We start from the raw sequence: 24,423 nt of genomic DNA, 5'->3' as shown, positions 1-24,423 counted from the left end.
TACAAGCTATTTGAAACATTCATTTGATGGTTATCAATCATAGTTATCCTGTTGTGCTATGGAGCATTAGAAGTGTTCCTGCTATCCAGTTGCTTGTTAACTCTGTTCTAAGAACATCTGCTACTCTCCCACATTCTTCCCAGGCCTTGGTAACTGTTCATCTGTACTCTCTGTTGGGATCAGCCTTGTAGCTTCCACGTTGGAGAACATGCAGTATTTGTCTCTCTGTCCCTAATTTGTTTCACTTAACATAAAGGTCTCCAGTACCATCTACACTGCTGTGAAAGACAAGCATTTCCTTCTTTCCCATGGCTGAACAATATCTCATTGTGTGTCTGTGCCACACTTTCTTTGTCCATCCATCTGACAGTGGACACCTAGGTTGGTTGGTTCCTTATCTTAGCAGTGCAGACAGTGCTGCATTAAGCTCTGTGCAGATAGCTTCTCCACATGCAAAGATGCTCCCACATGGAATAGATGGAGATGAAGCCTTGAAAACTCCATTGATTTCCTGCCATCAGAGCTTTTAAAAAATTGACCTTATGAAAAATTTACCTAAAATTTACCTAAAATATAGCCATGTGAAGTAGTTTGATGAGTTTGGGGCTTTAGGGTCTTGCTAAATGCTTTCTTAGAGCCCTGGTTTGATCTCCAGCACCACCAAAATCTTTTAAATTAAATAAACTACTAATGCATGTAAATACCACTGCCATCAAGATATATAGAGAACATTATTACACCCAGAAACTCTTCTGCAATCAGTCATCTTCCCCACCCCCCTCCAGACACTCAGTAATCTCATTTCTATCAATGCAGATGAGTTTGCTTGTTCTACAATTGTGTATAGGTGAAAATATAGCGTATGAGCTCTTTTTTTTACTTGATTCTTTTGCTCATATATTTGATTCATCCATGTCCTTTTTATTTCTCAGTACTATTCTGTGAATAGCACAATTTGTTTATCCATTTACCCATTGATGGATGTTAATATGTCCAACTTTTTTGTTGTTATTGTTTGTTTTTTGAACTCACAGTCTCACATTCACTTGGCACTCAGTTTTTGCTCATGGTTAGGGCTCTACCACTTGAGCCATACCTCTAGTACTGGCTTTTTGCTGGTTAATTGGAAATACAAGTCTTATGCATTTGTCTGTGTAGGCTGGCTTTGAAACTGATCATCAGATCTCAACTTCCCGAGTAAGTACTCTACTTGAACCATAGCTCTACTCTACTTCTGGCTTTTTTTTCCCCGGAGAAAGGCTAATTGGAGATAAGAGTCTCATGGGCTTTTTTTTTTTTTTTTTTTAACCCCAGCTGGCTTTGAAGGGTGATCCTCAGATCTCAGCCTCCTGAGTAGCTAGGATTACAGACATGAGCCAACAGCATCCAGCTGTATTGTTTTTATATTCTAAAGCAGCTGTGTAGTTATGTGTACATTTTTCTGTAAAAATGTATTTTTATTTCTTTTGGGTAAATAGAACACCTGGGATTTGAATTGGCAAGTCATATGTAAGTGTTTAACTTTCAACATTTCAGAATCTTTTGAACCAGTTTTCCAGAGTGGTTTCACTTTTCATTTTGCCACCAGCAATGTGGAAGAAAGTTTCAATTACTTTGCACCCTAATCGACATTTTTGTTTCTAGCCTTTTGCATTGCACTGTCATGGGCTTTCACAGGGGGCTGCGTCAGGCTGAGGGGTGGTTATTTCCGGTTCCCTTGTCATTTACAGAGAAAAGGGATTGACCTCTGAGAAAAAACACGATGAAATTTACTGGCTTCAGTTCTTATTTCTTCTGCGAATATTCCAAATGCCATGCTGAGCGGGGAGGTAGACTTTCAGAATTTTAATTATTAAAAGTTTATCACATACTTTTGCTCTAATTTTACACTGTTAATGCAAAGTGCTTTTCCTTACTGTATTTCAAGAAGAAAGCTACTGAAAGTATAACCTTATCTTGTTCAGTCATGTTGTTTGCTATTTATGTGCTGCTAGCTTCCTTCCTTTCCAAGGAAAATCTCACCATTTGAATAGTGGTTTGGCAAGCATAAATAGAAAGTCCTTAGTGCCAGGATCCAAATATGTACCATAAAGGAATGTGTAAAAGCATGACTTTGGTCCTTCAAACTGTTTAAGTGAAAGTAAAACTATATATAAAATTGGATTCATTAATTTTTGCTACATAACAAACCACTGTACAAACTTTATTGCTTAAAACAAGAGTATTTACTTGTTCACAAGCAATCTGAGTGGAGCTCAGCTGGGTTAGCTCTGAAGGTTCCAGCTCTGCGGCTTCCCTTAATCTCACTTCTATGGCTGCAGGCCTCCAGTGGGAGGCTCCGCCGAAGCCGGGAGTCAAAGATGGCTGCTCTGTCTGGCAGTTGACTAGATGTTGTCTGGAAGGCTCTGCTTCTCTTCCATGTGGCCTCTCATCCTCCAGGGAGCTTTTCACATGATGGTACAACGAACGGGCAGCGTGAAAGTGGAAACAGCAGAAGTGGAAGCACTTTAGATCTAGCTTGGGAAGTCACACGTCACTTTCTGAAGAAGACAAGGCTCAAGACCACCCAGATTCAAGGACTGGGCTATTTTTTTTGGGGGGGGGTCCGGTTGTGGGGCCTGAACTCTGGGCCTGGGCGCTATCCCTCAGCTCTTCAGCTCAAGGCTAGTGCTCTACCACTTGAGCTACAGCTCCACTTCCAGCTTTTTGCTTATGTGGTGCTGAGGAATTGAACCCAGGGCCTCAGGCATGCAAGGCAAGCACTCTACCACTGAGCCAACTTCCCAGCCCAAGGACTGGGCTATTTTTAAATTGGATTTTTTTTCTTATTCTAAATTAGAGAGAGAGATCAAGTAGCAGTTCATATGAAATAGGTCTTTCACAAATTTTTTTCCCAGTCTCTAGTTTGTCTTTTATTCTTTGATAGTGTCTTTTTTGTTGTTGTTGTTGGTTGTAGGGCTTCAACTCTGGGCCTGGGCTCTTCAGCTCAAAGCAAGCACTCTACCACTTGAGCCACTTCCAGTTTTCTGGTGGTTAATTGGAAATAAGAGTTTCACGGCCTTCCTGCCCAGGCTGGCTTTTAGCGGTGAGCCTCAGATCATAGCCTCCTGAGGAGCTAACAGGTGTGAGCCATCAGCTCCCAGCTCAACAGTGTCTTTTTTCTTTTTTCTTTTTAAGTGCATCCTGAGGCTTGAACTCAGGGCCTGGGAGCTATCCCTAAGAGATTCTTTTTACTCAAGGCTAGCACTCTACCACTTGAGCCACAGCGCCACTTCTCACTTTTTCTGAATAGTTTATTGGAGGTAAGAGTCTCACAGACATTTCTGCCCAGGGTAGCTTTGAACCGTGATCCTCAGACCTCCACCTCCTGAATAGCTAGGATTACACGCATGCACCACCAGTGTTTAGCTTGATGGTGTCCTTTTTTGCACTGAAAAAAAATTAATGAAGCCCCACTTATCAATTCCTTGTTTCATATTTTTCTGACATATTTAAGAAGACATTGCCATCTAGACTCTGGTGGCTCACAACCTCTAATCCTAACTGTTTGGGAGACTCTTATCTCCAGTTAACCAGCAAAAAAGCTAGATGTGAAGGCATGGTTCAAGTGGTAGAGCACCACCAGCTATAATTTTTTTTTAAAGCTGAGAGAAAAGGCCCTGAGTTTAAGCTTCAGTGCCAGTGTTCCAGTACTGCACACACACACACACACACACACACACACACACACACACACACACACACACACACACACACACACACACACACACACACACACACACACACACACACACACACACACACACACACTGCAAACACAGGATTGTTTACATTTTCTATTACCTTTTTTTTCTTCAAGAGCCCAGATTCACTTACTCTTCATTAGTGATACAGTATACTGGGGTTTATGTGCAGTGGGCAGGACAGTTGCTTCAGAATTTGGCTCTGACCACGTCTCTGTTTTCATGGATAGATTCGTGTTTCTTTTCCCCTGATTACTCTGGTTTTGTTCCATTTGCCACCAGGAGTAACTCTTGTTTTTGAGTTGTACACTTAGGTGTCCACATCTCCTACCCAAATAAAATTGGGTTTCACTGGGCATAAACTCGTTCAATTTTAGGAAGAGCTTATGTGCTGCCTTTGCTGCTGGAGACCCTGCTCGTAGCAGCGAAACTAGCCTTGCACCACAGCCCTCTCTCTAGACCACAATTGCCAGCAGGCTGATTACTGGGGCACACAGCTCCTCCACAGCTGGGGCTGAGCACCATCAAACCCACGTCCTCTACCCCATCCTCTCTCCTCCTGGAACCGAGAGTCTGAGAGCTTACCCGTGCCTTGCTGAGGCCTTGGACAAGCCCACCTCAGTTATTTCTGTCTCCTTCTATGCTTATCCTTTTGTAGTTTTGAATTCTTCCTACCTCTAGGTCTGTTACCTGTTCTGATTAATCTTTGTGAGGGTGTAAGACAGATTGGTCTTCTTTCTTTTTTTCATGTGGATGTCTTGTTGTTCCAGCACGTTGTGTTACAGAAACTTTCATTGCACTTCTGCCTTTGTTCCTCTGTCAAAGATCAGTTGTTGAAGATACGTGTGTGGGTCTGTCTCTTGGCTCTCTGTTCTGTGAGTCTGTGCATTCTTTGGCCAGTTTTTCACTGTCTTGATTACTACAGCGTTACACCGAGTCTCCAGTCAGGCAGTAAGTTCTCCCAACTCTGTTCTCGTTCAGTTCTCCATTTACTGTCCTGGTTATTTGTCTTTCTGTGTAACTTCAGATAAATTTGGAAATATTTACAAGAGAATTTGCAAGTGCTAACTGTTAGTGGCTCATGGCTCTACTCCTAGCTATGTGGGGAGGTGGAGATGAGGAGGAGCCCAGGCAAAAAAATATGTGAGACTTCTCCCCCAACCAATAGCTGGACAAGGTGGTTCATATCTACTATCCTAGCTACAAAGGAGGTCAAGATCAGTTGAATCATGGTAACAGGCTAGGCCTGTTCAAAAACTTGTGAGACCCCATCTCAACAGAGTAATTGGGCATAGTGTTGTCTACCTGTTATTCTAGCTATATTAGCAAGCATAAATAGGAGTATCAAGATCCAGGTTGGTTTGGGCAAAAAACAAGACTCTGTCAAAAATAGCCAGAGCAAAATGTGCCAGGGATTTGGTTTAAGCAGTAGAACATCTGCTTAACAAGTGTGAAGCCCTGAGTTCAAATCCCAGTGCCACAGAAGACATAAAATAATTCGAAGAATTTTGATTGGGATTGCATTTGATCCCAATCCAGAAAGAACTGATGTCTGACAATGTTGAGTTTTTCTGTCCATGGGTATAGCATATGCCTCTTTATTTAGTTCTTTTATTTCATTTATCAGTGTTTTGTAGTTTCCCTCATAGATGCTATGTATGTCTTCTTAGATTTATGCTGACATATTTCAGATTTAAGAGACTGTATTGGAATGTGATTGACTTACATGCTTAACTTAAAATTCTGTAATCTTGTTGTAGTCATATCAATTATAAGAGCTCTTTTTAAAATTTGTTTTACATTTTCCACATAATTATACCAATGGAGAAAGATAGCTTTATTTTTTTTCCTTCCAAATCTCTATACCTTTTATTTCCTTCCTAGACTTTGCCTTATTCCTAATCTCAATGGGAACACCTCTCATTTTTTACTATTAAGTATGATGTTAATAGATCCCAGTAGGTATTCTTTATCAACTTGAGAAAGTTTTCCTCTATTTCTAGTTTCCAAAGAGTGTTGTTTTTTTTTTTAACTCACGCATAGGTATTATATTTTGTTGTGCTTTATTTCTCCATCTGCTGACATTATTCTGTGATTTTTGTTTTTAGCCTGTTGATGTCTGAGGAATTGTATTAATTGATTTTCAGCTATTGGCCTGGTCTTATCTAGGATAAATTCCATGTGGCCATGGTATATAATTCTTTTAATATGTTGTTAATTTAATTTGTTAACATTTGTTGAGGGTTTTTTTTTTTTTTTGTCGGTCATGGGGCTTGAACTCTGGGCCTGGGCGCTGTCCCTCAGCTCTTCAGCTCAAGGCGAGCGCTCTACCACTTGAGCTACAGCGCCACTTCCGGTTTTCTAGTGGTTTATTGGAGATAGGAGTCTCACGGTCTTTCCTGCCCGGGCTGGCTTTGAACTGCGATTCTCAGATCTCAGCCTCCTGAGTAGCTAGGATTACAGGCGTGAGCCACCAGCGCCCGGCTTTGTTGAGGATTTTTGTATCTGTGTTTATAAGAGAAACTGATCTGTGTTTTTTCTTTTCTAGTTATATCCTAGTCTAATTTTGACGTTGGGGTTATGCCACCTTCATAGAATGAAGTACCAAGTATTCTCTGTGCTTCAAGCCTCTGAAAGAGATCACAGAGAATTGATAAAGTTTCTTCTTAAATGTCCACTGGAATTTACCATTGAGCCCACCTTTCCATTTTGGATAGTTAATCAAAAAGACAGCTTAAGCCAGGCACTTGTGGCTCGTGTATAATCATGATTTACTCATGCATGTAATCCTAGTAACTCAGGAAGCTGAGATCTCTAGGCTTGAGGTTCAAGGCCAGCCTAGGCAGAAAAGTTTGTTATACTCTCTCCAAAATAACCAGCAAAAAAGCAGGACTGGGAGTATGTATAGCTCAAGTGATAGAGTGCAAGTCTTGAAACAAGCAAGCTCGAGAGACTGAATCAAAACCCAAGTGCCACCATCAAAACTAAAGAAAGAGATACATAAATGTATTATATATATTTGTTTAGACTTGTTAATTTTCTTTGTAAATCCTAATTCTGTTGAAAACTAAAGAAAGCAATCTTCTGGTCAGATGGTTGAGCTGCAACTCCACTTCTGGCTTTTTTGGTGCTTAATCAGTCTCACAAGCTTTCTTGCCTGGGCAGGCTTCAAACCATGATCCTCAAATCTGTCTCCTGAGTAGGATTGCTGGTGTGAGCCACTGGTGCCCAGCAAGAAAGCAATCTGAATTGCTTGCTGTACCAAAAATCTATGAGTACACATTTTATGGGTTTTTTTTGTTTGTTTTTTGGGTCCAGTCGTGGGCCTGAACTCTGGGCCTGGGCGCTGTCCCTCAGCTCTTCACCTCAAGGCTAGCGCTCTACCACTTGAGCCACAGTGCCACTTCCAGCTTTTTTTTTTTCTGCTTATGTGGTGCTGAGGAATCGAACCCAGGGCCTTGTGCATGCTAGGCAAGCACTCTACCAGTGAGCCACCTTCCCAGCCTCTGCATTGTTTATTTTTGAGGTAGTGTCTTGCTTTATCCTAGGGCCTGCCTTACTGAAATCCCTATAATTATGCTCCCCAATTGCTGAGAATAACAGGTGTGCAATTATTGGATTTGCAGTGATAGCTCAGTATGATTTTGATGTGTATTTTCCTGATGATTAATAATGTTGAACAGCAATTTTTGTGTGCTTATTGTTATCTATGTGAATAAATGTTCATGACAATCATAAATGGGAAAGACAGGATTGTGGAAACTTTGTAAAAGAATATTATAAATATCTTAACATAGATTCTTAATAAATATTTGAATAATGTATTAATATTGGTCTAGTTAGCTATATGTTTTCTTATTCCTAAGTGTAGTTCTAATTGTTTGTTCTGTTTTATTTTCAGAGTGCGCATTTGGCCATGATAGACACCCTGATGATGGCTTACACTGTAGAGATGGTCAGCATAGAAAAAGTGATTGGGTGTGCTCAACAGTATTCAGCCTTTTTTCAAGCCACAGATCTGCCCTATGATATTGAGGATGCTGTCATGTACTGGATAAATAAGGTAGGATTATACTCAACATAAGTAAAAATGAATCTACTAACTAGAAAAAGTGATTTTTTTTTTTTTTTGTCGGTCATGGGGCTTAAACTCTGGTACTGGGCGCTATCCCTCAGCTCTTCAGCTCAAGGCTAGCGCTCTACCACTTGAGCTACAGCACCACTTCCCATTTTCTGAGTGGTTAACTGGAGATAAGAATCTCACCGACTTTCCTGCCTGGGCTGTCTTCAAACCTCAATCCTCAGATCTCAGTCTCCTAAGTAGCTAGAATTATAGGTGTGAGCCACTGGTGCCCAGCGAAAAAGTGAAATTTTTTTTTTTTTTTTTTTTTGGTCCAGTCGTGGGGCTTGAACTCTGGGCCTGAGTGCTGTCCCTCAGCGCTTCAGCTCAGGGCTAGCACTCTACCACTTGAGCCACAGCACCACTTCCGGCTTTTTTCTTTTTGCTTATGTGGTGCTGAGGAATCGAACTCAGGGCCTCAGGCATGCAAGGCAAGCGCTCTACCACTGAGCCACCTTCCCAGCCCCGAAAAAGTGAAATTTTAAATTATTCATTGCCACTTGATTACTTTTGTTTTAAGTCAGATTGAAAGCTGAAGTTGTGTGTTCTACTTGAATTATTTTGTTTGAGGTGCAAGACTAGACTTGAACTTGCTATACGATTCTTTACGTGTTTGGTAGGCACCCTACCACCTCAGCTGCGTTGGGTCAGTTAAGGCTTCCATGCAGACACATCCAGTGCATGCTTGTCTCTCCTTAAACTCAGTCTTTACTTATAAAACCCATGTAATTCCTGTGAAGTTTCAAAGTGGAACCCCTCGGTGTTCACCATGCCCCCCTCTGTGTGAGGGACGTGACTGCCTTGCCTGCCACGATAGCTTCTTTAGTCTAACATTCTTTTTGTTCCCTCAGCTCCTTGGAGTATTTCTTATCCATTCATGGAGCTCAGGAAAAAATAAATAAATCTGAGATTACTTTACCTGCAGACTTTGTGTCTTCCCCAATTACATTTCCATCCTTCTTAGGATAGTTTTCCTCAATATCCATTCACTGTGACACTATCAGATTTCTCAAGCCAACGGAATTACAGTTTTCTGCTTACTTTCAAGTACTGTGCAGTATTTGAATAGTGACAAAGACCATATAAACATGAGTTCATTCAGTGTAGGTCCTTCAGTAGATTTTATTTATTTATTGGTCGTGGGGCTTGAATTCAGAGCCTGAACACTGTCCCTGAACTCTTTTTCTCAAAGCTAGTGCTCCATTACTTTGAGCCACAGCACCACTTCCTAGTTTTTTGGTGGTTAATTGGAGATGAGTTTTTTTTAATACACACATGCATATAATATATATGTTTGATGCTTGGAACTGAACCCAGAACTTCACATACTCTTACCACTAAGCTCTGTATGCAGCCCGGCCTTTTTTGCCCAGAGCCACTATTTTATATTTTTTCCAGAATTTGTATTTTATATTTTGTCCAGAGGTTTTGCATGATACATGCCTAATAGTTGAATACATGATAATTGTGGAATAAGCTATTATCAGAACTGGAACGCTCCCAGTTTCTTTTTATACTGCAGCTTGGATCATATCATGTCATCCTTTTACTTAAAACTTTTGGGGGCCTTACTTTGTATTTAAATAAGAAGTAACATTTATTACAATCTGGAACCATCTGATCTGACCTCTGTGCACTTCGCCATCCAAGGCTCATGGCCACCGTCTCTTTCTCATTTCTCTTACTTCATTCCAGCTGTGTGGCCTTTCTCACCCCTGGACCATTGAGCATGATGTTTCCTGCTCGTAGGCAGCTCATCTCCCAACTCACCGCAGGCTTGGTGCTTCTCTGCTCCATCACTTCTCGACTTGGGTAGCACTTTTTTCCACAATCGTATTAAAGTAGGCATCTGCCAACCTTAGTTTTATGCTTTTAACAGTTTTTCTTGCGTAGCACTTTTCAGAGTTGCTAATTACTGAATCATTCGTTTTTTTTTTCTTTTTAATCTATATTACACCCTACTTGAATAGTCTATGTGAATAGGCACTATACCCATCTTTCTTTTTAGTTTAAGGTCTTAGATCATCAGGAGGTTTGGTTATATGATATGATGTTTAGTCAACATTTACTAAACTAGTAAGTAGTCCAAATTACAGAATAGCTAGACAGCTTTAGAACTTCAGACACTTACACAAAGATAAAGTAATTTAATAAGGAACATTTTAGAATTTTTATAGCCATAACCCAACCTGGTCAATTTTTAGATTAAGTTTTGAATCATTTGATTTAATCTCAACCTCAAGAGTACTTTTTCCTGGCTCTGTTTACAGGCCCCCGAGTCATTATCTGTTCTTAGTACTACTTTACACTGCTATCTCTAGCTTACTATGTGTTTTCTTTTTCAGACTTTTATTTTAGCTCCTTTGAATCTCACTGCCTTTTCTGCTCTTGGATAATGCATCCATGAGTCTAAAAGAAACTTATAGAAAAGGGATATGATGTGGTTGAAATAGTTTTCAGTGTTTGTAGCTAAAATGAATTTAAACATAAAAACCTAAAAACTAAATCCAAGATTTTACTGGTTATTAAGTAGAGATAACACAGGAGTTATTATTTTGTGAACCTCTCATTGTTTGCTCCTACCTCTTTCCAGTCTCATCCTGTAAGTCCTCTTTTTTATTTTACTGTGCTCTCCTATTACCTTTCTTCATTCAGTTATTTAGGTACCAAGGATTTTTTGGTACCACTGGGGCTTTGCTGGTGTTTTTCATGTTCTGTCTAGACTTCCTCTTTCCTCTTCACTTATTTTGGTTAGGCTCTTTTTCTCTGGTCTCAGATTACAGTTAGTTATCTCTTAGTCTGTCCCTAACAGAACTTATTTCTCACAGTTCTGGAAGCTAGGAAGTGGAAGATCAAAGTATCAGCATATTCACAGTGAGCTCTCTGCTTCAAAGATGCTGGCTTCTTGTTGTGTCCATGTTCACATGACAGGAAGATCAGGGCTCTTCCTTCAACCTCTTGAATGCACTGATCTCATCTGGGAGGGCAAAGCCTCATGACATATTCTTCTCAAAAGGTCCCTCCACTTGCTACTGTCGCACCAAGTATTTCAGTGTATGGCTTTGGGGGGATAAACGTTCAGACTATATAGCAGAGGTCTTTATGAAACAACCTTCTTTCTGAAGTCTCCCGGTTCCCTTGTTTCAAGAACCATTTTGGCTCTATTCTAACCAGACACACAATTGGCATTCAGTAAATGTAGTTAATGAACAATGCATTAAAATGTTGATTTGTGACTGGTTTTGTTTTGTGAATAAAATTGGGTAAAAACTATTTTTTAGAAAAATCATTAAAATGATTTCCAAATTGGCAAACCAGTTACAGCTACTTAGTGGCGAACTGGAAAAGGGTTTCTTTCTCCAAGGAAAAAAAGGGAATGAAAACATAAAAAGGAAAGGAGGGAAGGAAGGAAAGACAAAAGGTGATAAACCTTCCCATATTTTGGTCCTGTATTCCTTGCCTGTCACTGGTACACAGTACATACTGAGTGCTTAAATGATGTGCTGAGGTTGTAAAACTTCCTTATAAGGCGTGTACCAAAGCAGAACATGTTAGTGATTTTCTCACTGTGTCAGACTGTTATAAACACCTAGAAATGCTTGATAAAATAAAATATAATTAGAAAAGTTTATAGTAAAAAGCTGACTTCGACTTCAAGAAAAGGAAAGAAAATTCTACACACACACACACACACACACACACACACACACACACACACACACACACACACACACACACACACACACACACACACACACACACACACACACACACACACACACACACACACACACACACACACACACACTTTGTTTCTGTTGGTGGCCAAGGGCATTAATGTCCTCTAGAAATGTCATTAGAAGTTTTACTTACTGTTACCACAGTGATCTTACAATTTGAAGTCAAAATTTGTGCAAAGTGTTTTCAAGAAATAGTTTATATACAAAGTTACTTAAAGTTTTTTATGCTCTTTTGGATTATGGGCTATCTGAATATTGAATAATCCGAAAGGTGTTAAATTAGACCTTCTCCTGAGAAGCATTGTCAAGTGTAGAATTTTGTCTCTCAACTGTGGCTTTTTGACTCAGTAAAACTCTCCCACGAAACATTGGTGTATGTGAAATCACTGCTAATGAATGCATTTACAGTGTTTGTTGATAATAATGAACTTGGTTAACTTTAGTAAAACAATTTTCATTTACCAGTTCTAAAATAGATTAAAATTTTTTCTTTTTTTTTTTTTTTAATTTTTTTTTATTGTAAAGATACTATACAGAGGGTTACAGTTACATGAGTGAGGTAATGAGTACATAATTCTCTTTTATTTTTAGAGCATCAAATAGTTCTTAAGGTTTTTTTCCTGGTTGTTAAAATGCCATTTTCTTCATTTGTGTGGTAATCATATTTGAGCTCAGAGATCTGACCAGACATATTAAAGTACATCTTGTTCATTGTTACATTTGAATTGTTATAATTTGAATTCATGTTTTTATATTTTAAGGTAAATGAGCATTTGAAAGACATAATGGAACAAGAACAGAAAATGAAAGACCCTCACACAGTTGAAGCTCCAGGAGGTCAAAAGGTATAAAACCCTGCATGTGCGTACGTCTATGTATATTCACTTTTAGGTCTTATTTGTGGAAATATTAATAGTTGGATTTATTAAAATTTTCAGTGTTGTTGACTGTACTCTAGGAAACGACATCATAAACACTGAATAGGAATACCAGATGAAGGCTTATAAGGTGATACTATGAAAAAATTATTAATGACTGGAACTTAATTCTGAAACTTTTTGGCAATAATAGTGTTGGAAAAAAATGAATAAAACAACAAGAAAATAATTTTAAATGTAAAGACCAACCTTTCTAATGATATTCTTGGAACTTAAAGTTGTTTGATATGCTTCATTGGAAAAGACTTGGTTTTTCAGATGTAGTCTTTAACTTTTCTTTTTGTGCTGGTCCTGGGGCTTGAACTTAGGGCCTACGTGCTGTTCCTGCGTTTCTTTTGCTCAAGGCTAGCACTGTTGAGCCACAGCTCCACTTCTGGCTTTTTTGTATGATTAATTAGAGATAAGAATCTCACAGACTTTCTTGCCTGGGCTGGTTTTGAACTGTGATCCTCCTAGGTCAACCTCCTGAGTAGCTGAGATTGCAGGGGTGCAGCTGCTGGTGCCCAGCTAAGTTTCTCTCTTTGAAACTGATTCTTTTTCATGTACTTGGATCAAAAATACACTTTCAGCAACATAGAGTATATAGGGTGATTTCTAAGCACATATAGTATAAGAAGTTATCATTGTTCATAGACCTTCTCCCCACTACCCTGTGCTGAATCGTTCATCTTTGTTGGAGTCCTTTCCCCTAAAGGTTGATTAGAATATAAATCTCCTTTTTGATTAGAATATAAATCTCCTTTCCCTCTCACCCCAGATTACATATTTCATGTTCCTGTCCCTCCACTCTCACCTTCCCCATCCTCTCCCGTCTGTTTCCCTCCTTCTCTCTTTTCCATAATGTAGACATTGCTCAGGATTGCTTACAGTGTAGCCCTGGGTAAGAATGAAATTAAGGTGCTATCATTCTCAGTTATAATACTAATGGAATTTTCCAGAGGAATCTTGTTTATTATGTATAATAAGTTCTGTATTACTAGATATACCTTATAAACAAATAGGGATTTTATATGTTGAAAACGAACTTTACAACTTTGGTGCGGGGAGGATGGGAAGGGGAAACAAAGGAGGAGGCTACAATGCTTGATAAGAAATGTACTCATTATCTTGCCCATTTAATTGTAACCCCTCTGTACAGTATTTTCACAATAAAAAAAGAATAATAAAAAAACAAATAGGGATTTTTGTATGTAATGTAGGACTTAATAAATATTTCTGTGGGAAAAAATATCATTTGTGTTTCGAACAAACAGATTGAATAACATTTACAAAAACTGGAATTTAGACAGTATTTCAATTATACCATGATAACTCTTTTATAGTTCTTAGGCCTCATGCAGTTGCCCTTACTAACTGAACAATGTTGAATGAATAAACACATGACTGTGAGTTTTATTTAACACATAGTATTTACATCTTCATGTACAAGTGTACATGATAAAGAAACATATATATCATGAAGAAATGTACTCTTGGCAGGCACTGGTGGCTTACACCTGTAATCTTAGCTACTCAGGAGGCTGAAATCTGAGGATCGCAGTTCAAAGCCATCCTGGACAAGAAAGTCCACGAGATTCTTATCTCCAATTAACCACCAAAAGGATGGAAGTAGAGCTATGGTTTAAATGGTAGATCACTAACCTGAGTTGAAGCCCTAAGACTGGCACACACAAAACAAACAAAAGACATATTCTCACAGAATAAATTATTCCACTTTTTGTGTGTGTGTATGTCAGTATGGAAGCTTGAACTAAAGGCCTTGGGTTCTTGCTCAGCTTTTTTGCTTGCAGTTGGTGTTCTATCAGTTGAGCCTTAGCTTCACTTCCAGATTTGCTGGTTAATTTAAATCTGGGAGGCTGGCTTTAAACCAAAATCCCCATTACCTCCGCCTCTGAAATAGCTAGGATCAGAGGTGTTAGCCTTGGGGGACCGGCACATTGATTATTTTCAAGGCAGAGTCTTATTTAAATTTCTGGGTTGTCCTGGACTGCCATCCTCACTGCTTCTCATTGCGGGGGTTATGATAGTCACACACCACTGCGCCCAGCCATCGTGCGTCCACCCTAGCTAGCATGTGCCACCTTCCCAGCTATTGGTTGAGATGAAGTCTCTTGAACGTTTATGCCTGGGCAAACTTCAAGCCTTGATCTCCTCCTTCCATCTCATCCTCCTAAGTAGCTAGAATTGCAGGTATGAGTCACTGTATCTTACTGTGTTCATTAAAGAAAAATTATGCCAGATGCTGGTGGCTCACGCCTGCGATCGTAGCTACTCAGGAGACTGAGAGCTGAGTATCACAGTTTGAAGCCAGCCTGGGCAGGAAAGTCTGTGATACTCTTATCTCCAATTAACCACCAGAAAACCAGAAGCAGTGTGGTGGCTCAAGGTAGTAGATACTAGACTTGAGTGAAAAAGCTCAGGGACAGTGCCCAGGCCTTGAGTTCAAGCCCCTCAACTGAGTAGAAAGGGAAAAATTATATTCTTTTGGGTATCTCTAGATAGAAAATTTACTGTCACTTATTATTTTCAGTCAGTTCTACTACTTTGCTATTTGCTCTGTATTTTCACTTATTAGAATGATCTTTCTTCTTTTCCCTTCAAAAAGATGGGACTTGGTCTAATTCTGTTTAAAATTTCTGATTATAATTCTAGCCCTAGAGTCTTTGTGCTTTTCTTTTACAATATGGATTTATTTTCAGTCTGATCTCAGAAACGAAATTCTTTTCTGCCAAAATATACAGCATATCCTAGGTATCCTAAAATGAGTTTTGTTATGGGAAAAAAAAGAGGGTGGAGAAGGGGCTGCTGGTCTTTCTTATTAGAAACCTATATGTTTTAACTAAATTATTAATTTACATATGAGAAAATGGTATGAGAACTATAAACTTGGGACTCCACTATCAGAAACTCTGCTAAAATTTGTTTATTGATGATAATGCTGATGAATTTTTCCCTTTACCTTTTGCTTTCCCCCTTTTTTTCTGCTGCTTCCTCTGAAGTCTCCTTCCAAATGGTTTTGGAAACTGGTTCCAGTAAGTTTACCCACCTATTTCAACTTGTTCTCCAGAATCCATTTGTAGAACGGTATCGTTTATGTCTTGCTGGTAGAGTTGTTTATTGTAATTCTATCACTGAATAGCAGTTGGATTTTAAAGTATCTGATCAGAGTGTAAAATCAAAGACAATAGCTCTAGACAAAGTTAGAATTTAAAAATTTTTAATGACTTAGAGAATGAGCATCTTTTCGCTGATGTTAATAGACTATTCACATGGCATCAGTGACTTAGTAACCAGCAGAGACAGCCTGAGGGCTGCAGAGTCTCAGCAATTTTAATAATTTTAGTGAAGATGAATTTGCATTATGTGTGAATTATCTGTAATTTATCTTTTTGGTAGAATTGTAGAGGGTACTTCACTTTTTTTGTGACTGAAAAGGAAAGCAAAACTTTCTCTGTGCCCTCACCAGTATTGGACCTAAACTATATTGAATTCTGATTGGACTTGAAGGAGTAATGTTTTAAATAAGGTTTGGAGGGGCTGGGTTAAACCATGTAAGAACTATTTCACAACATTAGTAATAAAAATATGCTATAAATGTTGACATATAGAAAATACGAACTTCTTTTTGAATGCCAAATTTTCAAGTTTGTAGAAAGAATAGGAAACATTCCATGCAATGTGTTTGTAAATCATATAGCATGCCCAAATATAAAAGGTTCTATGTAACTTTTGTCAACTATAAATAAACTGTCTTGAGAATTACATATAACTTCCGTTTTAATGTTGATTTACTTGTAATTTTCAAGAAAGTGTAGGGCATGGCAGTTGTAATTGTCTGATTTGATTGTCAAGTGTAAACCACAGACACGTATTATTAGCACATACAAACACACACCTCCTCTGTCCAGCGTGCTGCTTGGCAGAAGGAAATAACAGCATACAACTCAGTCCTTTATTCATCATTTAAGTCCAGTTCTGACCTGGGCACCCAGTTGAGCCCAGTCTTGATTCTGAATAAGCAAGGAAAAGTGGTGAGGATCTGGAGCAATGCATTAGAAATGTGGAAAATAGCTTAGGGTTAGGAGATCTACTGGCTGATTTCTTCTTTCTTGGTTTCCTTTCTCTGCTCACCTCCTGCTCTTCTCTTTCCTCCTCCCTTTTCATAGTTTTTTTTTTTTTTTTTCATTTTTTTTTTTTTTTTTTGGGTCTGGTTGTGGGGCCTGAACTCTGGGCCTGGGCGCTGTCCCTCAGCTCTTCAGCTCAAGGCTAGCACTCCACCACTTGAGCCACAGCGCCACTTCCGGCTTTTTTCTTTTTGCTTATGTGGTGCTGAGGAATAGAACCCAGGGCCTCATGCATGCAAGGCAAGCACTCTACCACATATTTTTAAACTGTCTCCTATAAGCAAATGGAGAAGTTTTCTGTAAAAATTGTAATAAAAGAAACTGTGTTGTATGTGTAATTATTTCTGAACATAGGCACACTATCTAGTTAGAAATATGTCATTAACTACAGATATCTAGCTTGCTCTGATTAATAAGAACAGGTCCTCCTAAAATCTTCAAGAGGAAAACATGTATTGTGATTCTTGTCCTTGGCCAGCTAGTAAGAGAGACACAGGAATAAATACATTCTTCATACTGTTTGTCTGAAGGATATTATTTTAAAGAAATCTGAATTTACCTCCAGATGTTAAGTGTTCTTTTTGGTAAATTTGATTTTTTTCTATTTTTATTCACACACAGGTGAATTATAAAATTAATTATAAAATGTAAGCTGTCCACTAGTGGCTCACACCTGCAATCCTAGCTACTCAGGAGGTTGACAGCTGAAGATTGTTTTTGGTCAACATTTGAATGACAAAACAGTGTATCTTTTATGCTGTTAGGATCACCATTTCCCAAATGATGGGTTTTGTTTGTTTGTTTTTGTTGATTGTGGGGCTTGAACTCAGATCCTGGTCCCTGTCTCTGAGCCTCATTGTGCTCTAGGCTAGAGCTCTACCACTTGAGCCACAGAGCCACTTCCAGTTTTTGAGGGGTTAATTGTAGATGGGCTGGCTTCAAACCACCATCCTCATATCTCAGCTTCCTGAGTAGCTCGGATTACAGGCATGAGCCACCAGCACCTGGCCAAAGTGATGTTTTGTACCTCCAAATTTCTTTTACATGACAGAATATTCTCCCTCCACCTTCCCATTCCTCAATTTTTATAACTCTTGTAATTTTTTCTGTTCAAGTGGTACTTTTGTTCTTCCCACATAAATATTTTTAGTATTACTGGGTAAAAACTTTCCATCTCAATAAAATTTAATTTTAAAGTTAAGTGATTGTTTTTAATCTGCAAATGAACAGAACTGAGCATTTATGTGCAAAGTGTTCAAATCTGTTCTGTAATTGTAAGCACATAAACTAAATATCATTTCATGTAAATTCATAATGTTCTGTCACATACATGAGCTTTCAGTTCTTTTGCTGTGTATTTAAGTTGGATAATTTATAGTATTATTTAGAAAAGAAGGATATTGGTGAATACTGTCCTCTTTGCTTGTGTTTTCTTACTGGTACTTTAGAGTCTACAATTCTTATTTATTCCCTGGGTATTGCTTAGTACTTATATTGCTTAGCACTTAACCTTTTCCCCATCTTCTCTTTCCCTTTTTCTCCCTCCTCCCCCTTCTCTCAGGCTCGTTATAGGAAAGAACAAACATTGCTTAAGCAACTGCCTTGCATTCCATTGGTAGAAAATCTGTTAAAGGACTGCACCGACGGCTGTGCCTTAGCTGCCCTCATTCACTTCTACTGCCCCGGTGTTGTCAGGTTAGAGGGTAAGTGCTCCACCAAGACGTTTTTGAACTGCACACAGAGGGCAACACAAGTTTGTTTAAGACAGTGACTTAATAATTAATCAAGGCTTTTTAGAGAAGAAACAGTGAAGTATAAACCTGAGGAAGATAACTGAGAACTTCTGTGTGATAATATATATATATATATATATATATATATATATATATATTTTTTTTTTTTTTTTTTTTTTTTTTTTTTTTTTCGGTCGTGGGGCTTGAACTCTGGGCCTGGGCGCTGTCCCTCAGCTCTTCAGCTCAAGGCGAGCGCTCTACCACTTGAGCTACAGCGCCACTTCCGGTTTTCTGGTGGTTTATTGGAGATAGTAGTCTCACGGTCTCTCCTGCCCGGGCTGGCTTTGAACCGAGATCCTCAGATCTCAGCCTCCTGAGTAGCTAGGATTACAGGCGTGAGCCACCAGCGCCCGGCTTGTGTGATAATATTTGTGAAAATTTGGTTGCTAGAGTCACATATTTGTACTAAGTACTAATTAGGAAATAGCTAGGAAATGTTTATCAGATTAAGCCTAAATCATCATCTTGCTCTTTATTTGAAGATATTTGTTTGAAAGAAACTATGTCTTTGGCCGATAGCCTGTACAATCTACAGCTGATTCAGGAATTTTGTCAAGAATACTTGAACCAGTGTTGCCATTTCTCCCTGGAAGATATGCTCTATGCTGCTTCATCTATAAAGGTAAAATTAAGTTCTTTTTTGCCCTTACATTGTTATAATATGTTTTAAAAATTGAAGAGAAATCATTGGCCTAGTTACAGTAAATTTACAGATTATATTAGTGAAAAGAAATTATTTTTCTGTTTATCTTAACTTAAAAAAAACATTATTGGCCTTCTCTTTCTTTTTTTTTTTCTTTTTTCTTTTTCTCTTTCTTTTAATGCCAGCCCTGGGATTTGAACTCAGGGCCTGGACACAGTTCCTAAGTTTCTTTTGCTTAGGGCTAGCACTCTACCTTTGAGCCACAGCTCCACATCTGACTTTTTGGTGGTTAATTGGAGGTAAGAGTCTCACAGACTTTCCTGTCCAGAATGGCTTTGAACTGTGATCTTCAGATCTCAGACTCCTGAATAAGATTACGGGCGTGAGCCACCGGCACTCAGCTTAGTCTTCTTTTTCTTGAAAATTCTTCAATAATTTCAAAAGTAAATTCATGTTATATACATATGTAATATCCAGTTATAAAATGCTGTATTTTATGCATATTTTATGTATATAATGAATATTTTAACATTAAACTGAAATTCAGTCCATTCTCACTAGGTCCTATGTAGTTGTTCTTTAGTGATGAGACTGTTTGATATTGGTCACCTTTCTCATCATTTGACATTTGGTCAATTTTTGCTTTCAGATTTTATGAAAAGAATAATTAAAATTATTTTACTGAGTATCACTTTCTTAACTATAATTTGAATATATTTTATTTCCATTGATATTAAAGTGATAAACACAATGGATTTTATTATTATCATTATTAACATATTAATTAGACAGGTGAATGGACCCTACTTCAGTATTTACATATGTACATATGTTGTATCGTGATTATGTCCACATTCTCTCCTATCACCCTCGCTTCTCCCCCCATTTCCTTTCCTGGTGTAGTGCTTTGCTACTTTCAGGTCATCCTTAAACATTTCTTTAGCTCATATATGATAGAAAACATAGGATATTCTCTCTCTCTTTGGCTTATTTTGCTGAATGTGATTCCCTCCAGTCCCGCCCCTTTTCCTGCATATGACAGAGCTTCCTTCTGCCTTCTCCCTGCCTCTGTAGTGCTAGGAATTATGCCATTGTTTTTCCCACACTAAGCAAGTGCTCTGTGTACTCAGCAGTTTCATTTTCTTTGTGTACAGTTAGTCACTATGTGTGTTTGTGTGTGTGCATATATGTGTGTGTATGTATATATTCCATTTATCTGTTGACAGATGCCATAACTTGGCACTGTTGTGAATAGCACTGAAGTAAACATAGGTATGCAAGTGTCTCCTTTGTATGCTGACACATCATTTTCTTTAGCTATATACCCAGTAATGATGTAGATGGATCACATGGTCATTCCACATTCATTCATTCATTCATTTATTGGTCATGGGGCTTGAACTCTGGGCCTGGGCACTGTCCCTCAGCTCTTCAGCTGAAGGCTAGCACTCTACTTCTACCACTCTACCACAGCTCTACCACCATTCTACCACAGCACCACTTCTGTTTTTGTGGTAGGTAGTTGGAGGTAAAAGTCTCACGGACTTTACTTGCCTAGGCTGGCTCTGAACCTTGATCCTCAGACCTCAGTCTGCTGAGTAGCTAGGATTACAGGAGTGAGCCACCAGCGCCTGGCCCACTTTTCGTTTTTTGTAGAACCTCCACACTGTTTTCCAGAGTGGCTAGACTAATATACATTACCATCAAATGTACTAAGAGGTTCCTTTTCTCTGTACCTTTGCTAGTGGATCTTTATTTTTTATTTTTTTCTTGTTCTTGTTGACTTATATTCATGGATTGGCAGAATTAATAGTTCTAATGGCCATATTACTGAAAGCGACTTTCAGATTCAATGTAATCTCTGTAAAAATTCCAGGATTGTCTTCATAGAAAGAGGAAAAAAGAAATCCTAAAAAAAGGTATTGTTTCACTACATGACATTCTGGACCAATAAAGTCCTTTGTAAACCAGAGGTAGGTTGGTCTGGATGGACTTGCTGCTGAATTTTACCAGACTTTTAAAGAATTCCAATGTTCCTCAAACCACTCCTTAAGATAGAAAGAAGGCACCCTTCCAGACTTATTCTAGGAAGCCAATACTCCTTTGCTTCCAAAGCCTGATAAAGACATAATAAAAGGCCAGATGCCGGTGATTCATGCTTGTAATCCTAGCTGCTCAGCAGGCAGGGATCTTAGGATTGTGGTTCAAAGCCAGCCCAGGCAGGAAAGTCCCTTTATCTCCAATTAACCACTCAAAAACCGGAAGTGGCCCTGTGGCTCAAGTGTTAGAGGTGCTAGCGTTGAACACAAAGAAGCTCAGGGATGGTACCCAGGTTGAAAAGGGGGGGAAAATACACACACACACACCCATAGGAGACCCCCCCACACACACCCATAGGAGACTTAGGTAAGAATTGGGGTGGTATCTTAATAGGACCTAAATTGAAATGTTTTGTTACAATTGAACTCTTTTTTTTTTTTCCCTGCTTATGTGGTGCTAAGGAATCAACCCATGGCCTCATGCATGCAAGGCAAGGGCTCTACCACTGAGCCACCTTCCCAGCCCCCCAAATTCCGTTTTTGTACTTGTGCAGTCAGCCCTCTAAACTCTTTGGGTTCCACTTCTGTGGAGTCAACCAAGTACACTGAACATATTTGGAAAAAGTTACTTTTATTCTAAACATAGACATACTTTTTGTGATTTTTTTCTATAAACAATTCAATGTACTAACTATTTACATGGTATTTACATTGTATTAGATAGATATTGTAATAACCTTTCAGTATTATAAGTAATTCAGAGGTGTTTTACATATCCTGGAATGAGAATGTATACATAATATACTATTTTATGTGAGAGACTTGAGTGTTTACAAACCTTCACTGGTGAGTACTGGGGAAAAAAGTAGATGACAGAAGAAGGACTGTAAAAGGGCACACAGGGGACCGAGGGGAGGGGCTAAGGCATACCTTAATTTCTATCCTGTATTCTCTTTATCTATTTCCTGTTGTTGACACTGTTTAATTATTTAACTGTACTTGATCTTAAGAAGCAAAGATTTTAAGTGAAATTAATGTGCTGTCAGTCCTGGAATATGATGGCAATTTATTGTCATTTCATCATCATAATTTCAGAAGAAAAAAAAAAACCCTTCATGAGCCTTGGAAACTATCTCTTGACTGCACTGCCATCTTGTGGCCAAACAATACAATTATATTATTAGGAATTATTAGGAATACAATTATGTTATTAGATCCTTAAAATATTTTAATACAATTTATTGTTATTATTAAGGTAACAGCAGGTAATTATTGAGCACCAATGCAGTAGTTTTCCAGATATAGTCAGCTTTTGGTTAACTTTACTAGTAGAGTAGAACCCAGCACCAACACCTAAGAATTTATTACATACTTTTCACTTCAGATAGCATACTATAAAGTATAAAGAAAAAATATAAATCACAGCAATCTTATTACCCAGTAGATTGTGTTAGCTTTTTGTTGCTGTGACAAACATGGGAGAAGAGGAACTTGAAGGAGGAAGGATTATTTGGCTCTTGGTTTCAGAGGTTCCAGGCTGTGGTCCGCTGGCCGGGCTCCGTTGTTTGGAGGCCGGTGGTGAGGCAGAGCGTCTTGGTGAGGAGGTGTGGAAGGACCAAGCTGACAAGCAGCAGAGAGCATCGTGCGCTAGAGGGCTGCTTCCCGCGTTTTATTTCATGCCATCTCGGTGGCCCCACATTTAGGATGGGTCCTCCCCTCCTTAGTTCATTGTCTCTGGAGACATTCTCACGGTCACCCAGAGATGTGCTTTTCTAATCGCAGTCCAGTCAAGCTTTAACCATCAGATACTCATCAGAGAAACTCCTAGCAACATTTGAATATTTTTTGAGTAGTCTTTTTTGCTATGCGTGGATTGATACACTTGTATATTTATTCCATAAATATTTATTGAGTGTGTGTTGTGTCCTGGGTAGGTTTTTTGGGGGGGAGGAAGGGGGTTCGGTTGTGGGGCCTGAACTCTGGGCCTGGGCGCTGTCCCTCAGCTCTTCAGCTCCAGGCTAGCGTTCTACCACTTGAGCCACAGCACCACTTCTGGCTTTTTCTTTTTGCTTACGTGGTAGTGAGGAATCGAACCCAGGGCCTTATGCATGCAAGGCAAGTGCTCTACCACTGAGCCACCTTCCCAGCCCCGTCCTGGGTAGTTTTTAAGACAGTTGTGCAGGTGGCTTCTGCTTGTAATTTTAGCTACTCAGGAGGCTGAGATCTGAGCATGGTGGTTTGAAGCCAGTCTGGGCAGGAAAGTCTGTGAGACTTATCTCCAATAAACTACTCAGAAAAAGCCAGAAGTGGCACTGTGGTAGAGAGCTAGCCTTGGGCACAAAGAGGCTTAGGAACAGTGCCTAGGCCCTGACCAGCAAAAGGACCAACAAAAAATTAAACAAAAAAATTGCCAGGAACTGGTGGCTCATGTCTATAATTCTAACTAGCTATTCAGGAGACTGAGATCTAAGAATTGCAGTTCAAAATCAGCTGGGGCAGAAATCTCCATGAGACTCCTATCTCCAGTTAATTACTAAAAAGCTGGAAGTGAAGGTATGTCTCAGGTGGAAGAGTGCTAATCTTGAGGGAAGGAAAAAACTCTAAAACCAGGAATAGTGCCCAGATCCTGAGTTCAAGCCTCAGGACTGGCACACACACACACACACACACAAAAAAAAAAAAAAAAAAAAAAAAAAACCCAACAATGGCTGCTTCAGATAGCACACTAAATGTGGGAACTGACAGGGAAAACAGATACCTAAAGGAAGAACTTTACAAACATCTGTTCATGGCTGTGCCTCTCTTCCATCATCTTTCCCTTAACCACAGACACACAAATAGCTAGAGAATGACTCTTCTCATGACGTGTTTCTCCTGGTCTTTCCCATGCTACTATATGAGTGTGTTGGTAAGAGTCATCCTTGATTCTCTTGCTTTACGACCTATGTATAGTAGTCTTCTGGAACTGTCAGATAAGAGATAGGAGACACAAACCAAGAGTGCATGAAGCTAAGGGAGATTGTAGACTACCTTGAGGGTTACTCAAAATTAGCAGCAGGAGGAAAAAAGCACTACTGTGGGAAACGCCAGTATTTTCAATAATAATGTTTAAAACCCAAATTTAATATGAAATAAGACCTCATGAAATATTGATAAAAATTTGTTAGTAACTATTTTAATAGAGGTCCAATACCCAAAACCTTTAAAATGTATTTTAACTTAAAAACATTTTATAAATAATAAGCCGGGCGCTGGTGGCTCACACCTGTAATCCTAGCTACTC

The 24,423-nt window shown here is 39.0% G+C and overlaps 1 protein-coding gene across 2 annotated transcripts in view; it reads left to right on the top strand.

The window, feature by feature from the left end:
- Camsap2 (calmodulin regulated spectrin associated protein family member 2) overlaps positions 1–24,423 on the top strand; it is a 76,952-nt gene that overhangs the window by 28,360 nt on the left and 24,169 nt on the right. The window contains exons 3-7 of one of the 2 annotated variants that reach the window (XM_070041864.1): positions 7,645–7,806; positions 12,365–12,448; positions 15,541–15,573; positions 18,227–18,368; positions 18,941–19,080. In XM_070041864.1, coding sequence (XP_069897965.1) covers positions 7,645–7,806; positions 12,365–12,448; positions 15,541–15,573; positions 18,227–18,368; positions 18,941–19,080 — 561 coding nt within the window. The remainder of the gene's footprint in view (positions 1–7,644; positions 7,807–12,364; positions 12,449–15,540; positions 15,574–18,226; positions 18,369–18,940; positions 19,081–24,423) is intronic. The other variant, XM_070041865.1, reaches the window with a different exon arrangement.

Source organism: Dipodomys merriami, unplaced genomic scaffold (assembly GCF_024711535.1).
Source record: "Dipodomys merriami isolate MVZ:Mamm:240054 unplaced genomic scaffold, mDipMer1.0.p SCAF_31, whole genome shotgun sequence".
NCBI classification, from domain to species: domain Eukaryota; kingdom Metazoa; phylum Chordata; class Mammalia; order Rodentia; family Heteromyidae; genus Dipodomys; species Dipodomys merriami.
The sequence above is the reverse complement of the archived record's forward strand: the minus strand, read 5'-3'. Positions and strand labels throughout refer to the sequence as shown.